General features: G+C 36.5%; 2 protein-coding genes across 5 annotated transcripts in view; both read right to left on the reverse strand.

The window, feature by feature from the left end:
- Window positions 1–862: 862 nt before the first annotated feature.
- Window positions 863–13,926, reverse strand: LOC109109417 (sodium- and chloride-dependent glycine transporter 2-like). 2 transcript variants are annotated; one of them, XM_042727164.1, is made up of 17 exons: window positions 13,468–13,926; window positions 11,267–11,719; window positions 10,376–10,378; window positions 9,739–9,883; window positions 9,113–9,244; window positions 8,786–8,959; window positions 7,889–8,036; window positions 7,660–7,792; window positions 7,024–7,158; window positions 6,798–6,901; window positions 6,410–6,534; window positions 6,113–6,225; window positions 5,808–5,939; window positions 5,396–5,495; window positions 3,801–3,901; window positions 3,500–3,667; window positions 863–2,766 (listed from the first exon to the last, which is right to left on the reverse strand). In XM_042727164.1, exons 1-17 carry the CDS (start codon window positions 13,468–13,470, stop codon window positions 2,608–2,610), a joined length of 2,328 nt encoding a protein of 775 aa, XP_042583098.1. In that variant the 5' UTR covers window positions 13,471–13,926; the 3' UTR covers window positions 863–2,607. The 2 variants fall into 2 exon arrangements, with proteins under 2 accessions (XP_042583098.1, XP_042583099.1); XM_042727165.1 differs by lacking the exon at window positions 10,376–10,378.
- Window positions 13,927–16,185: 2,259 nt separating this feature from the next.
- LOC109092606 (protein arginine N-methyltransferase 3-like) overlaps window positions 16,186–18,697 on the reverse strand; it is a 55,805-nt gene continuing 53,293 nt past the window's right edge. For all 3 annotated transcript variants that reach the window (XM_042727169.1, XM_042727167.1, XM_042727166.1), the window contains one exon: window positions 16,186–16,623. In XM_042727169.1, coding sequence (XP_042583103.1) covers window positions 16,480–16,623 — 144 coding nt within the window. In that variant the 3' untranslated portion in view covers window positions 16,186–16,479. The remainder of the gene's footprint in view (window positions 16,624–18,697) is intronic.

Here is an 18,697-nt window from a genome sequence, read left to right on the forward strand (position 1 = left end):
CAGGAAAACCTCAAACTGACTGCCAGGCTGCATTTGATCACGTCTGGATGGTTGGATAAGTATAAATCTAAACATTAAGTGCTGCATATTATTCCACACATTCACACACACATAAACTACACAGAGAGTAAGATTAAACATGTATCAGAAAAAGCATCTCTTTTGATACACTAATATACTGAGCAATACCTTTTTTCTTTTTCTGTTTTATAAATGCTTCATATTCAAGGTGATTAGTGTAGTATCTGCATATTACATGGCTTTTGAAACCCATTGTGACCAGGCAAAGTCTCAGTGTTATTACTTGCATTGCGTGGGCAGTGTGGCCCTTTTTACTAACTAAATACTATCCACAGTACTAATCGTTTAGGGAATACATTCTGAACTAAAAAATAAAAGTAGTACTTTTTTTAATTGAGGCTTTTTTATCACTGTGGTGGTGGAGAATAACCACTTATTTTTATGTGACGTTTAATCAATGTGATTTTTGTAGTGCTGCAACAGATCAGCACAACTAGCCAATATATTATATATATAATAACTCTAACTACTCAACTCTACATAACATAAAACTGTCGCCTAAAGCAATACTACAAAAGCATTTTATCTGTAAACCTATTTACAGTCCAGTAGCTGGAAATGATATATAAGGATTCAAATTGACAATATATGGCATAATATTCTGAATATGTCAACTTTCACAAATCATATAGAGAATTGGTTATATGTAGGGCTGCACAATAATGGTTAAATGGTTAATCACAGTTAAACTGTTTATTTCTTTGCTTAATATATATATATATATATATATATATATATATATATATATATATATGTTATATGTAGTATATATATATAATATTTCATCAGAAATATTGCACTTTCACATGAACACAAAATAAGAGAAAGTCAACTCACATGGTTTGCTCGCAGATTTAATTGCAGCAAACAGCAAAAACAGCCGCTTTAAAGAAAGCAGACTGGTTGTTTTTCACTTTTATTTGAGCATTGAATATCTCAATAGAATATCTCTAAACTCCAACCTACATGTCTGCCAGTGTTTTCAGCTCATCAGTGCTTTTTTTATAATCTAGAGAGAGCATGTACATGGTTAGGAAGTTTAAGTGAACCATGTATCGAAAAAAATACTCTGATTGGGGTATTTAAACTCTTGAAATCTGGCAACAGCAACCATGAACGGAAACTTGTTACTGTAGTGCAAGATAATACAAATGCTAAATTAAATAGAAAGCGGGCAAATATCCCAGGCGATTATGATTAATAAATCAAGAGAAGCAGAAATCATGATCACAATTAAAATACGACTCATCGTGCAGCCCTAGTTATATGTGAATCACATCATGTTTCCACAAATATGTTCAATTCTAATCCAACATCTAATAAGGTTGATGGAATGGAGTTATACCTGAGACCCTGTTTCATGGCGAAAAGACAAAGAGATGGAAAACATTTTTTTTTAAAAAAAGGCGTGTGGTCCCCAAGCACAGGATTTCAGATGATTTGTTTTCTAATCTACATATCCTCTGCAAGCAATTGTTAAAAATATTGTTTAACCTACTTTTTATGAGACGATTGGTTTGCCACACATGCCACACTCCTTGATTTTCCTCTACTTTTCTTTTGTGTACTCCACTATAACTGCGTACTGCATAAGAATAGGAGGATTCACAAAGTCTATGAACAGATCACGACACAAACTCCAAAGGATACACTATAATATTAGTATACATACATAACTGCTAGTTGGCTGTTGAGTGCTACTCTAAACAACATTGAAAGGTATTATTACAGTTTTGCATGGCTAAGTTTTCTTGAAGACAGGGATGGATCTATACTACTGGAGCCTACACTATGAGTCTGGCTACTATATCATAGTAAATATATTTCTGACAGGTTAGTAAAAGAGTAGGATAGCTTATAATTCACAGAGACTGAAATGTGCTCACTTCCCTCCATAATGTAGTACAATTGGTTTAATTAGCACTATACTATGCAGTATTATATCAACAGAGGAAGTCTGAGGCACAAGGTATGGCTATAAGTGGACACAATTGGAGAGCAATAGTACGATACCAGAAAAGAGTTCGAGTTCACTGTGCACTACTCAGCAATTTATCTCATTATGTTGGCTACGTTAAAGAGATGACAAGCAAATAGACAAGAAATATAAATGTTATTCTCTTCATTATTTTCTTTTTAACATCACCAGCCACTTCAGAATGAAAAAATAATTAAAAAACAACCACTGCATGATGCACAATCAAATATTGCCTTAACAATTGCAACTGCATCATTATATTGCCTCTGAGAAAAAGGTTCAGCTGGGATCGGTGTATCAGAATGTGTGCGAAAGACCCACTCTCAGACTGACTACGAATAATTATTCAGAAAACAAAAAATCATAGGGAGTTGACTGTACTTTCCACCTGAAAAATCCCTCTAAAAGTGTCAGAAGAGGGGGAATATGGCTGAAAGAGAACACTATGGAAAAGAGGGGAGGTTGAATAGGGAAAGAGTTTGACGTGAGTGCTGGTCTCACCCTCAGAGGCCTGGGGGGTTTTTACACTCACAGGGAATTGAGGAGGATTATTGATATTGGGCTGATAGCTGGAAATCTTTGGGGGGAAGTTTGAGGCCAAGGGAGTTGGTGCCCAGAGGGTCGATCATGTTCTTGTAGCGTTCCCCGCGGTGTTTCATCAGGAATGGACCCCAGTCGGGTTGAGGAGAGCACACCAACTTCAGACGCTGCAGAGAACGAGAAGGGGCATTTAAATTGCATGCTGGGTGCTTGGTTTGCCTCCTAGATACTGATTAATTTATTATGTTTGTTTGATTTTTTTCAAAAATATAATTTAATAGAATTACTGAAAAAGACTCACTTTGATTCATTATTGTTGTTGTATACATTGTACATGTGTATACATGTTGTTTTATATCCATAAGATTTCGATAAATCTTTATAATAATTATGCATGCAATTATCTTACCAGGGTTATTTATTATAGTAAAAATAAAAATAAAACCATCAAAAGAATTTTTTTCATTACTTGAAATAAATATTAACTGAAATAAAATACAATTTCTAAAAAATTCGAAGTTTCTAAAAAACTAATTTCAGCTAGTTGCCAAGGCAACATTTCTTGTTTCCAATCAGTTAAACTGAAATAAAAATGAATAAACTATATAGCCAAAAAATAAAAATAAATAAATAAAATGGACAAAAACAGTACAATTCCTAAACTGTTTAAACAAAACATTTAAAACTAAAAACTAATTCAAAATATTAATAAAACTATAATAGTATATCAATGAAATTAAAATAACACTCACACCACAGGACTAAGTACAATGAATAAATAATAGCATAAGGTGATAAAAAATGTGGGAAAAAAAAAACTAGATATTTACTTATTGAAAGACAATACTGAGCCATTTTTGATAACACAAATAGAAAACAACCCAAACATCTCTCCCTTACCTCAATTAATGATCCAGGCGCAATGTGCATCTTAATAACAAACATGATGGGAATCCATATGACAGAACAGATGACCATAAGCCAGCCGAGAACCATAGACCAGGTCGGATAAGTGTAATCCTCATATGTCATCACCTTCCACTGATACAGACTAAGTGCCAAGATAAACTAGAGAGACAGACGGGAGAGAAGAAGGGTCAGTGTCAGCACTAACCAAAAGTAATAGTATGGATGAATTTGTGCATGCAACGACATTAGATGTGCGTCAAGAATGGTCATATAAGGTATAAGGTGAAAATACTGTGAGAATAGTTGGTGTGACAAAGGCCCAGCAGATTCTCCAAAACTTGTTTGGTTGGAACCCAATCATCATCTCAATGTCCTCACAGAACCGCTGTAGTCCTGCACCACAAATACAGGAAGGAAGAAAGTCAACGGGCATTAAAGGGGTGGTTGATTGCGATTTCACTTTTTTAACGTTAGTTAGTGTGTAATGTTGCTGTTTGAGCATAAACAATATCTGCAAAGTTGCAGCGCTGAAAGTTCAATGCATACGGAGATATAAAATTATTTTAAAATTCTGGCAGTTTTATGCCTACAAAAATGGCTGGTAAGGGACTAGCAACGAGCATTTTCCCAGGTCCGTTACGTCACAAACCCAGATAAACCCCGCCCCCGGGAACACGCAACAAAGGGGGCGAGGCCATGATGTGAAACCCAATGTTCTAAAGCAGCGACTCTCAATCCTGTTCCTCGCATCACCCTGCTCTGCATCTCTCTCTCTCTCTCATTCAGATCGTCAGATCAGCTCCAACAAACTGTTCCATTTATACACTTATTTTCACATAGCAATGAGAAGCGTCATACATGGACACGCATACAGTTGGTGTGCTGTATTAAAGCTTTAATCAGAATAAAACCGTATGTTAAAAGCTAACAGAAGCAGTAGCATTTACAAACAACAGCGTATCTAAAAGTATGAGACAACAACAAAAAAAAAACATACCATTAAGAGCCTTGCTTGCACAGGTTCTGCACGATCCACTTCATTAATATTCTCTGCATCTCAATCGGGCACAAATTGCTAAGCAATATAGAGGGTGTCATTGTTTACAATACAACCGGAGCACATTCTGAGCTTGAGGGGCAGGATGTTCAGACGTGCTCTAGAGGCAGTTTAGCCAATCACAACACACTGAGCCAGCTGACCAATCTAAGCCCATCACGTAATTCTGAGGGAGGGACTTCATAATAATAGGAAATAATCAAGGCGTCTGCCAGAGAAGGGACAGATTGGTGTGGAATAAAGGTAAATTGTGTGAAAAATAATGCGTTTTAAAAAAATTAAAATAAAATAAAAACAAACAAAAACACAGCATGAACACATGTTAGACTGCATCCCATAAACACAATCAAGCCTAGAAGAAAAAAAACACTCAACCACCCTTTTAAGATTTTAGCACTTCTGGTTCCATCCTCCCTAAGTGAATGGGTTTTGTGAATAGTGTTTGGTTAAATGCACGAATTAAGATCTATGGTTCACACACACAAATATGTTTTCACATTTGTGGCTAAATGAGAATGGATTTAGTCAGGGACATTAAACATCATCAGGCTGAACAAGTAAACCCACCGACTCGCTATTCCACTTTCACAGCTTTTACCATTGATCAGCTATATATCTTATAAATTAATGTTACTAAACTAATCAAAACCTACAACTTAAAAAAAGGCTTAACAGGCTTAGCCTCCATTTTAGCTTGAAACTATTCATTGCTGCCTACTTGTTTGTTTAATTATTTGTAATTTTCTTTTTCATTCCCTTAAAATCTGATTCCTGCTGTGCACTAAAATAAATAACTGGAGTAAGTCTAAAGATAAATTTTGTAAACTCACCATAGATGTACGAGATTCCAATCAGTTCGAATATGGCAATGATGACCAGAGAATAAGAGGCTGCAAAAGTGTCCACCAGCTGAAGCATGTACATACCACTCTGTGAGTGAAATCACACACACACACACACACACACACACACACACACACACACACACACATGCACATTTAAAATAAAAATAAATGAGACCTAATCTAAAAATCACCCAGTGAATCACTTTAATTAAAAAAACAAACTAACTAACATTAATTCCAGACCTTTCCAATTATCTGCTTTAGGAATTCCATTTCAGTCTATTTACTTTCCTATTTACTTTTTTATTATTATTATTGTTTACCAGAGAGCTGCTTTAATTAAAGCGTGCTATTAAGGTAAAGTTCTTGCAGATGGGAATAAGAGTAAATGTCCTACCTCAGTGATCATGGGGAAACCCAGCACAAAAAAGGACAAACAGCAAACCAAAGTGAACAGAGGCTTGTGTTTGCGCAGGTACTTCGGGAACTCATCAGAAACAGATGTCACTATAGTTTCTATGGTGGCAAACTAGAGAGGAAAAAAATGAAAGAATGAAAGTGTGAATGAAAAACAATTTAGTTATTTGTTGTATTATTATTATTATTATTATTATTATTATTATTATTATTTACTGTGATAACATTACAACTAAAAAAATAAATAAAAAAACTGTAAATCATACAATTTATGATTTCTATTACCATAGTATCTAAACCAAGCGTAAGCAGCATGAGGAAGAAGATGATGGCCCAGAATGGTGACAAGGGCAACCTAGTCAGAGCCTCTGGATAGACCACAAAAGCAATTCCTGGACCTAAACAAAAAGAGCATATTTACAGACTAGACTGATCAAATGACTTTTAGGGGTGATGAAAGTGAAAACAATGACGATGTGGTGAGTTTTGTATATTTAGAGAAACAAAAAACAGCAACCAAACATCTGATCTATAGATAATCATAGCTTACCAGCCACAAACACATGCATTCATACAACATACCTTCATCTGCCACACTCTCAATTGGGACTTTGAGCTCATGAGCCATGAAGCCAATAACTGAAAAAATGACAAAACCAGCAAATATACTTGTGGCACTGTTAGTACACGTCACAATGAGAGTATCCCTGAAAAACAAAGAGACAGAGCGCATTGTGTAATCTTACATCATTAATAATCAACTATAATGCATACTTTGAGCAGATGTGACTACTGAATGTGTACAATGTGTAATCTTTCGTAACATTAAAAATGTCTTTACTGTCACTTTTGACCAATGTATCCTAGAAGAAAAAAAAATGAATTGCTTTCAACTAAATAATTAAATAATAAATCTTATTCTGACCCTAACATTTAAACAGCAGTGTATTCTAAAGTGACAGAGCTGTACCTGTAACAGTTGTTATGGAACTTATTGTAGGACGAGAGGGTTATAAGACCACCCCATGCTGCAGACAGAGAGAAGAAAATCTGTGTAGCAGCATCCTTCCACACCTAAAGTGAAAAGATTAAAGAAAGACCAGTTGAGGAAGAGAAATAATAAGCATTCTGGAGAAGAATATGTAACATTTTACCATCTGATATAATAAATAAAAACACACCATTCTTTTTATTACCTTGGCATCATTGAGTTTTTCCCATTTGGGTGTTATGAAATAAAGGATCCCAGAACCGGCTCCGGGCAGAGTAACCCCTCGGATCAACAGGATGACCAACACCACATAGGGGAACGTGGCAGTGAAATACACCACCTGAAAACAAGGTACATGTACACCACAACTACAACATGTTTGTAAAATATAAAAAGACTTTTACTGACCAAACATCAGAAAGTAAAACATATATACAATATGTGTTTTTCTTACAAGCTTAGAAATCATTATTAACCTATCTAATATTTCTTAATCAGTAAACACACATTTACTCTGTGATACTGGGAATATTCCCATTTAGCTGCTAATCACTTACAATTTTGTCTAATGTTCCAGCCAAATGATAGAAACTCTGCTAATAAATATAATAAATGACCAAACCTGATTTTAGAAGCATAATTACTTGTCTTGACACCCACATTCACCAATACAACATCTGGACCGCAATTGAAACTTCAATAACATAATATGTTTATGTACAATACTTGTATTCAGCAAAGAGGCTTTTCACTGGACCCGAATGAGGCCTGCTGTGGGCTTCTTTCTTAATAGTACATAGAGGAGGAATAAGGAGAGAAAATAGTCAACATGTTTTCTTACCTTCCCTGAGGACTTGATCCCTTTAGCCAAAGAGGCATAAACAATAAGCCAGGCCAGAAAAAGACAAGCAGCCAAGGGCCAACGGATGTCACCTGGGTATTCAATACCCTTGGAAATATGCAACACATTATACCTGTCAAGAATGCAGAGTGATTAATATCCAACTAAGCTGAAAAATTACACACAGAAACATCTCTAAATACACAGATAGATAGAAAAGCACACTTACTTGAAATACTCCTCACTAGGGCTGACATAGGTTTTATTGTCCATTGTGACATTTAACAGTTTACTTAAATTCCCGACAGCATTTGCAGATAAACAGAATGTGGTGTTCTTGATTGATGTGATGTTTCTGTCCCTTAGTATACAGGAGTCTGGCCAGAAGAAACAATGACACAATTTGGAATGAACGTGGAAAAAGGTTCCTGTTGCTACCTAATTGAAAAACAGTCTTAAAACAAATTAAGGCCTACACAGTTCACACACATACATCTGGAATACTGTACACAACGTCTTTGATTTGTGTGCACATTTAGTGGCGCTACTCAAACAGGCCACAAGGTGGCAGCGCATCTCACTGCGGCACTGCACCAACTCTTACAGTAAATTTGTCAAGCAAGCAGATTTTCTGCTGAATTCACCAAAAGCACGACATTGAGAAAAGCGTTTTAAAACGAATTAAAATGTAAAAAATGTCAGCAAATTAAATCAATTCCATAATAAAACACCAAAAATTTTATTCAAATTAGATTTTAAGCAAAACTCATTCTGATAAGTATAGCAAACAGCATTTATTTCACTAATCGCACATTTCAGTGTGACACAATAATTCTAAATAAAATAAAAACACAAAACCTATTCTTAATGATGGTACTTTGAAGTTTCTTTAGCTGACAATAATCTGTTAAGTCATGAAAAAAAAGAACTTTTGGCGCAATGGGGAGAAACAGAAAAGGATGACACTGAATAACCTAAATTTAGTGGTAGGCTACTTAATTCCTGAAATACAGGTTGCGCATTGCGCATTTTAGTTAGAAAAAAAGGGGTGTTGGGGGGTGGACTCACAGGGGGAGAGAGAGAGAGAGAGAGAGAGAGAGAGAGAGAGAGAGAAGCTCATCCTTACCCAAAAGCAGCATGTCTTTGTCTTTGCACTCGACGGTGTTCCATTCATTTTTACAGGTGGCCCATGGCAGTGTCCCCTTCAACGAAGCGAACAGGTAGTACAATGTCCAGCACATAATAATATTATAGTATATGGCTATCAAGACAGATATTATCAACATGGCAATCCCGCAACCTATAATAACAAAATGAAACCAGATAATAGAAATTACACTTAAAGCAGTCGGAAAGTCGATTACCAGTTCAGTGGAAACACTAATATGACACATTAGCACAAACAAACATTGCTCAAAACGGAGCATCAATTAATAAAGCACCGTCAGTTTACCTTGTAGAGCTGGGATCGCTTTCCATACTGATACCGGGCCTTGGCTGGCGAACTGACCCAAAGACACCTCCAACAAAAATATAGGTATACCGGCGAGGCCTAACATGATTAGGTAAGGTATCAAAAACGCACCTATACAAAAAGAGAGAACAGCTGCTATTTAAAAAGTCATGACGCGGGACCAGTGCGAACAATAAACACATTAAAGTTTGAATTTTTGATTTTCTTATATTTGTTTCAATTAAAATAAGCATAATATATAACAATATGACGAATGATATTATTTTATAATGTTATAATAAGATAGGCTAATGGATAATAAACAAAAAAAAATTAAACATAACACAATAACACATATATAGCTACATTATTAATGTGTACAAATAATACCTAATAATAATCTTTCGTTGCCCTTATAATTCGTACATTAATATAAAATCCATGTAATTATAAAACGATTTTTTAATTCTGTAACAGAAAATAAAATTGCATCTAACGAAAGTTTGTATGCGTGTATTACTACGCATTGACATTCCGACTTGTTTTCGATACAACAAATCGATCTGTAGCAAAACAAAAATATTTCCTAATATTTTCTAATATAATGCCCCTTGATTGTTTCTCACCTCCACCATTCTGGAAAGCAAGATATGGGAATCTCCACACATTTCCCAAACCCACAGCATATCCCACCATGGACAGGATAAAATCCAGTTTGTTGGACCAGTTCCCCCGGGCCTTATTCTCATCTCCTCCATCATCATCATCATCCTGGAAGAACAGTCCGCTAAGTATTTATGAATGAATTTCGGCTGCTATACATTTTAACACGTTCAATTTTTAACGATCATGACAATCATCAGATTATGGGTCATTGTTATTATAGAGGAATCAACTTTTTTTTTTCTCAAATACACAAATGTTCCCCCAAAAACGTTTTGTCTCGTTTCCGAGACCTGGGAATAAAGGGGTCGCCCTTGGCTCTAATGAAACACCCCAAAGGGAATTGTAGCTTAAGAAGATTCTTATGTAACACATTATCCTGCAACACAACCAGTCATCAGAAACCAATCTCTGAGGACAATAAACCTCACTATTCACAGGCATACATGCAGAGCTCAGCATCTTCATTTCCAATTATAGAGCAAATGTTGTAACTCTTGATCTGTGGGGGGGGGGGTTGTTTCATTGCAATGCAGTACTATCCTTATACATAGTCTACAGCATTTGATGTAACGTTAGGCTACTCAGGTTCCTCGACACATCCTCTAACTCGACCTGTTCGTGAGAACTGCTGTAATTACTTTGCTGTCAGAAAGAATCCGTATCACAGCTCAAATCTTTCCAGATTGGAAACAGATTTCGTTTGGGAGACTACACAACAATGTACTTTTGTCCAAAAACACTTTTATGACTAATATGAAAGCCATATATCACAACTGACAGTAGCCGTCTTTTACTCCTGAAACACATTGCATAGAATAGCTACATAATGGAACCTATCCCGTTATTCTATAAAGTAAAAACCGTGTAAATTAAGTTCAAACAAAAGGTTCGAACGTTTTAAATCAGACTACATATTTATATAAGCGCATATGTGTTTTAAACGTTTCATTAACGGTAAAATACTACGAAAAACTACAAGTTAGTCACAGCGCATTTTTACCTGTCGCCAAAGACGCCAGCGAATGGAGTTTGGCTAGGAGGTAACCATAGCAACAGTACGCCGCTCCAAATAACCGTCACCACGTCTCGCTAAGTGTAAATTTAAATATCACAATAAAACGCTAAATACTTTTTAAACGTTTATAGTGCTTGCGGTTGCGCCAAATGACAGTTTCGCTTGAGTGAGACGAACCTCTAGTCCAACCTTATTATCATTATCATTTTTAAAATATTTTTTTTTGTATTTGTATTTATTTATTTTTTTACAAACGTAAGTGGGTTAAATAAAGGTCGCGCGAACAAACTTCAAAACTGTGAGGATCGTAACGGACAAAGCTGCAGCTGGATTCCTTTGGTTTTACAATGCTCCGATACTTAAAATATCAAGCTTTTGTTTTTGCTCAAGACTCTCCCCGTTTGAAAGCTTTACGTTTGGGGGTGATTGGCTGATCTCAACCGGAATGAAACGTTCCTTAACCGTGCACTTACCCCGGTCACCGTGCCAGGAAGAACAGATGTATTGCCATCTGTACCCAGGATGATGGTGGTCTGGCTCATGGAGGTCCAGTCACCGCTGGTGTTGTTATGCTCCGCCGCGGTCCTTACAGCACTTTGGTTGTTAGACATGAAGTCCGACGTGGCTTTGCCGGTCGAACCATCCATTTTACCGTCGGAATCCTTGCGCACGGCAGAATTAACGGGAGCAAACGTGGGTCCAGGTGCGGCGTTTTTAAACGTCCCGTATGCTTTATTGGCTTCCATTTCGCACGGTTTATTTTCCGAAGGACAAAAAGTTTTCCGTTCGTTTACAGGCGGCGGTTGGGGCACCGGGTTCCCGTTCTCCGGTTTGTTAGTATTTGTAGCTCCAACCGCTCCCCCAGACGGCTGGGGCGGAATACTGTTTGACGGTTGTCTCAACATTTCCCCGTGCTCAGAAAAATCCTGCAACGTTAAATACACATTAGACAGGATCAGTATAACTAACGCAACCTAACAATTACTGCTAACTCACGACTAGTGACCCAACATTTTTACAGAAACCTACCCCTAGGCAAAATGTTCACGCTATCATACTGAAAAATCTCTGGACATGTCGCTATCATCACGGACGGTAGCTGTTTGCTTCTAACTTTTACCATTAGAGAAAGCAATTTTGTACCTCCTGTCATTCAACCCCGGCACATCCCCTGCTTTTATGGGCAATAGACAAGCTGCCGGTCTCGGCCGCTGTCATTCAACCCCGGCACATCTCAGCAACGTGCACAGGTAGGGCTCAACCTGTGCAGAGCACTGCCCTTTTTTTGCCCTTACACTCCGAAGTGCCCTTGTTTTTTTGGTGGTGTTTTTTTTTTTTTTTTTAATCAATCCACAGCTATTGGTCACCCTTTACGTCTGTCTGTCTGCAAATATTTAGCAAATGAAAGTTCTTCTTATTCGATTTTCCTCAAGCTGTCAGTAAGCTGATAACTCCGCCCCCTTTATATTCATTGAATCAACTGAAGTTCCACAGCAGCCGCACATATCTTGTTGTTTGAATAAGTAATACTAAACACTATGTCTTGCTCATATTTTATTATTTGATGTCTGACTGACTCACTGACTGAGACATGTTGAGAGAGAGGGCTAGCATTTGCCATCGGTCATACGGCCAACACTTAAATAGCTGTTTGAAAAACTTCTATATAGCTACAAAAACTAGTTTTATAACCTGTAGATGAAAATGTAATGTGAGGCGCCGTCGCCGTTTTAATGACGGACAAAAAAACATTCACATTTGCACACATTCGCTGGCGCAAAACTATATATGATAAAGTAATACAACAACATATAATTTGTTTTTACCATCGGAAAATCAAAGATCACCTCATTTCTTCTTTGATTTAATTATTAACATTTTTACGCCTCTTTATATTTTATCATGCAGAATGTAATTCATATTCCTCCAAGGCTTCATTTTCAAAAACAGCCCGGCAATTTTACATAACCCTATTTGCTGTTTATTTATGGGCAATAGACAAGCTGCCGGTCTCGGCCGAGGCTTTCCCCCCCTGCGGCAGGTCCACCCAGTATCAAATTTTTGCCCGGTGTAAGTGGTGCAGTGCAAAGTTTCTTATAATGCCCGGGTGCTTAAAAAACAGTTTGTCAAAAATACTTGACTCAACATTACATAACATGTTAACAATTACATCGCACCATATGGAGAGGGACACCAATGTCAAGCACATGGCTCACAAATCCTTTTAGGTTTAAAAAATCATAAATTGATTTTTAAATCATAAATTACTTTTAAAATTAGTTGAAATATGTTATTTATTTATTTTATAATAGAAAATGGAACATTACACCAACAATTACATCGCACCATAGGAGTAAGTGTGCAGTGCAAAATGCAAACGAAAAAAAGAATAGAAAAGTTTTAGATTTGTAAATTTATTATTTTTTTTGTCGTGATTTAATACTTGTGTTAATGTTATAATTTTGTGAAATAGGCTAATGTTGTTGAAACGCATGATGTGTTAATAAGGTTTCTGTAAAGTTTATGGAGAATGTTTGTTTATTGACACTTTGTCTTAAAAATAATTTATTAGTGCGCTTAAAAATAATACTTTTCTCCCCCCAGGACTGTTCTAAATAATTTGTTCACAGCATAAAACACGCAAAGCGTATAGTAATGAATGTGCTGTACTTACCATTTGTGCAGAGTCAACAAATGTGGGTTAATAGCAGAAAACAGCTGGAAAGGCGGCAGGCAGACTGAGTTTGGCTGTGCAAAGTGCAAAGCTTTCTATATCTCCGTGGGAAAGATCGGGTTTGCGTCAGTGCATGGCAAGGTACCCTTCGCGTGACATTTTCTTGATAATAGGGCTTTGATAAATCATTGGCCTTCAATTCTGATTTTTAAAGGGGCAACAAGCGAAGACGTGAGCTCGTGACACACACAAGGCAGCGCGAGACTACATTTGGGGACGGACTGGCTCGTGACTGATTAATAAACTTGTCCCTCAGGACTATGTAAGATGTTCATCTGACGCACGGAGAAGATTCTGCAGACGCAAGCATCGTGGGGACTGCATAGCTGACCAACTCCTATACATATAGATAAATCTACTGACGTTTCATCATGCAATATTATTAAAGATAGAAAACAGGCCCATTTTATGTTTAATTACATCTTATCACAGTTAGGTTATTTACCTGCAATGCACAGATCTGCTTCAAATCTGGCTTTTTTTTTATTTAGATAAGGCCATGCAAATATGATTTTTGAACGAAGTTGCTTATATTTTACACGAATGGCTGTGTCTACAACCAAACAGTTGACTTTGGAAAATTATGTAACACTACTGTAAAAACTTTTGAAGCGTATTTTCTATAGTATTTGAGTAATGGATCTCACGGTTCATAGTTCACACGTCAAACGAACGCACGCGTACCCTTATGCGTCACCGGCACCCATATTGTTCAAGTGTTAAAAGTGGGCGAGGTTTTCAGAAGAGTGGAGGCACTCATTTGTTAAACTTTTACGCAAGACAAAGGAGGAGTAATTTTCTATTTTTAGCCTTGATATAACCACACTGCATTGAGCATCCAATCATCATCCCCCAGAGCACCCTTTTTTTTACCATAGAGAAGCACTGAACTGAATAAAGCATCTTTATGCAAAATAATTATTATTGGGAAGAATAACTTGCATGAATAACTTGAACACACACACACATTACAATATATAGAATAACAGATAATGTATATTCAGGTCGATTCATATTTCAATACTGAGCTGTTAGAGATTAGCCTATATTATAATAACGGTTTTTGATTAAAGTTATTATAAAGTGCCCAGCCAATTAAACTAGAAATATAATAACGTCGGTAAGTTATTCAATCTTCGGCCAGTCTTGATATCACTCTATACATGCACGCTGCTGCAGTGACCATCATAAATCTGCGGCCGCCTGTGATAAGCCTCTATACGGCTGGATTAGCTCTTGGCTGTGGGTTTAATTGCTTTGTCAACAGAGAATAATTGTAATTGATTTCTGCTTCTCTTTCCGTGTCACCTTTATCCGTTGTCTTTAAAGAACGTTAAAGAGAAACACGGTCAGCCTTAAGTATAGAGAGCCAACAAAAATATGCAGTCTTTCAAGGGTCTACAACCAGCTTATCATTTACCTAACGAATAATTCAGTTTCTCAGGCTGTTTATTACAGTGTTAAATTTGGAATTGTCTTGTGTTGAATAAGATTTTTTTTTTTTTTTTATTTGGGCATTTTCCGAACTTGTTTTTGCTTTGCACTAAAAATGACAGTGGATGCAATGGGTCTGATAAGGAATAAATTACGCTGAAACCAAGTAGTTCTCTCCACTTTCTTTCACCCTATAATTAATTGCATAAGATAAGATTATGCATCAATCGATGGTCATTTGTCTTCTTAGTATTTGTTGTTAAAACAACAAAAAGTGCCCGTAAGATATGGAATAGGGCCTTAGACGAAATCATTATTCTGCTGTACAACGATTATCAGATTCTCTTCTGTGGACATTTTTAAAATTTAACGCAACTGTATTAAAAAAAAAAGATGGTTTCATATTAGCATGATGTTTTTTATTTTTTTTTTAAGTCCTGAGTCAGTCTTGCACACCTACTGCATACTGCACGTTCACTTAAAGGGCAAGAACGTAAGTGTGGATACTGGAACATCTAGTACAGTATAAAACAACAACAAAAAAATCATATCTGAGGCAAAACTGTCACGTCTCGACAAACGAAGCGAAGGGGAAAAAAAACGCCTTTTTTTGGTCGCAGACCCCAAATATACACTCGAATTAAGAAATCATGCCAAACATATAGACTAGCGGATAGGCAGTCGATTTATTTTGCCTATATTATCAGTTTTTTCACACAAAATCTGTTTATTTAGAGTGAGGCATCACTGACTGCCATTCAAACAACAGGCTTTCGTTTATCTTTCGGGAGGCCGCCAAGTGCACGTTTTAACTTAATTAAGCTAATATTTAAGTTAATTAAGCACCTAGTGGACAGGTTCTGTTATTACACGACTCGCTGAAAACTTTATTCTGATTGGACAATTGTGGCATTCAAGTGATATTTCTTTATGACAGCTGTCAATGTAACGGAGTGCGTAAAGGCAACCAATCTTATACAATATTGTCGTAATTTATCTGTCTGCTATCACTACGCGAATGCTCGGTCTTCAATGTTTCGATGCTAAGTTGCTGGACCTACGTATGCACATGACGTCATTGCGTGATTGAGTAACAGAACTTAACCTCTAATCTTTGTGAAACAAAAAGGACTCAGGGGACTTTAGTGTTACATTTATGGTAGCTAAATATAAAACCTTTTTTTTTTTTTTTTTTTGTAATAAAAGAACATAGAAACCGAATACTTAAGATTTCATTAAAGCTTTCACTTTATTCACTCAAGTAGGAAATGAGATTTCTTACATTGCATTACATGACGAGTCAAAGAGGACCAAATATCCCATATAGGCTATTATGGGATATTAAGAGATTTAAAACAAAGACTGACTTTCATTAGTTGCCCAAGGTGTTGACTCGGTGAATGGTCCTGTTGTTTGTCACAGAGAGAACAACTTTCACTCTATATATGACTCATGAATTATTGACATTTGATAGAAAAACTTTTAATTGAATGTTTCAGTTATTAAACACCTCATTGCTCAAAGTATGTGTTTTCCCCCTAATAAAACCTCTTCACTGGAGGCTGTAGGTTTGCTTCCGGCCAGCGATGTCAAGTGTGATGAGCAGTGCTCTGGGGTCCTTTCTGTTCTTATGCACTGTGATCTGACCTGGAAGTTCCTCTCCTGCACAAGATAAAATAGAGAGTGGAAAACAGGATTAGACACAGATCAATTTCCATGGTGACATGCCTTAACACTAGCTAGAAATGTAAGATATTTTAGCTTTCCTGGGATCCGTTTACATGCAAGAGTAAACATTCACTTTTTATTACCATATAGCTCAGCCACAACTGACACTTTTCTGTCAAAACTTGAAGCTGTGTAATACCAAAAGTGGGAATACCTACTGCCTCTCAGTGAACAAAACTGAAACTAGCTGAGAAGAGAAAGCTGAGAGTGAATCAGGGGAGGATGACATGCAGCTTGGCTCCAGATGGCAGAGAAAGCTGCTGCTCTCTACACTATGACTACAGTATGAATACAGGCTGCACGGTTTATAAGGAAGGCCTGAAGACAATGACGATGATTACACCAGATAATCACTTTGATTAACTTCACGTTTCACTGCCAGACGTAAATGAATGTTTACCCATTTGGCAAACAAGCCCTCCTCCCCCCATCATTTCTTTCTTTGCTGCAGGTTACATGAGATAAAAATATGCTGACTGCAGCATTTTGACATGAGGAGATGGGGAGAAGTCAGATGTGACCGCCACAGTGCGCTGCAACTGTCACATTGGTTTTCTTGTACCTTTTAATTTCAAATGATCCCCTTAAAAGAACATTAAAAATTAATTCTTTAACACTTTTCCTTCACCCAAAAGTTTTTTTTGGATGCAAGTACAAGACTGCTGATGCCTGTTGACACCAAGGACAAATACTATAAAGATTATAAATAATCATTCTAATTCTACGAGAATAAGGAAGAGTATACCACAACTATAATGATAAAGCCACAAATGAATATATGAATGCTTTAACATGCACTTAGGGACCAAGAAAGGTTCTTATCAATGATCTATAATAGAGAATATTTATATAGATCAGTGGTTCTTATTCATATGAACTGTGCAAAATTCATAACTTTTGGTTCTAAAAATGTTTCTGGTGCAATGCGTTAGCAAAGCACTGTGAGCTTTACCAGAATGCACGGATGAAATTCTCACAAGTCAGAAAGAACTTTATTGCCAAGTATGTTTGCACATACGAGGATTTTGTTTTGGTGTCACAAGCTTCCAGTACACCGAGACAACAACAACACCACAGATAATAAAAAATAAGATGTGAATAAAATACACATATGTATAAATAAACAAAAAAATATATATATATAAAAAAAATGGACATTGTTTTTTTTTTTTTTTTGCAGTCATAAAAAAGGAATTGACTAAATTGCCTTAATAATTTTAATAGAAATGGAACAGTTTAATAGTTAATAGAATCAGAATTGGAATCATTAGGCAGAACTGGAACTGTAAAATTTCTTACAATTCCCAACCCTACATGCTTATAATACACAGAACATTATTTATGTGAATATGCATTTATGTGAATGCTAATATAGTTATCGTTATCGTTCTTGGTGTGAACGGGCCTTTAGAAACTACTTGGTAAACAAGTCATGAACTGTGTCAGAAATAAAAAATCATCAAAAGGTTTGTTCTATAGCAAAAAGAGCACAAATAAAAAGCTGAAGCCTTTTTTTTTTTTTTTTTTTTTTTTGTAAAACAATTGATCTAGCAAGAAATCCTTTAATTAAAATGAGCTGTGCAGTGACAACTTGACAGATCGCATATTGCCTACCAAAAGTAAAAAGCACGCACAGTGGGTTTTCTCTTGACCAGTATAAGCACAAATGATAGAAAGATCAATTAAACTTCAGGGCCCTGCTGAAAATGGCTGTGTGCATCAGACTAGTGTGTGTCTGCACTTCATAACAAACACTTGCCCATTTACTGCCACCGGGCTTTGATACACAGAGGTCTGTAGAGAGAACCGAGAGACAGAGAGTGAAATTACTTGACCCTACAATTCCTGTTAAATCTAAGAGTAAAGCAGTTTGGGATGTAGTTACTGGAAGATTTTATTCTGAGACTACAGAGGCGAGAAAAAGATTGGCGATCTATAAGACAGAAGCTGTTGGTGCACGTTAATTAAATGAAGGAGACAAGGCTGCTTCTAGAGCCGTCATACATCA

This window comes from Cyprinus carpio, chromosome B7 (genome assembly GCF_018340385.1).
Source record: "Cyprinus carpio isolate SPL01 chromosome B7, ASM1834038v1, whole genome shotgun sequence".
NCBI classification, from domain to species: Eukaryota; Metazoa; Chordata; class Actinopteri; order Cypriniformes; family Cyprinidae; genus Cyprinus; species Cyprinus carpio.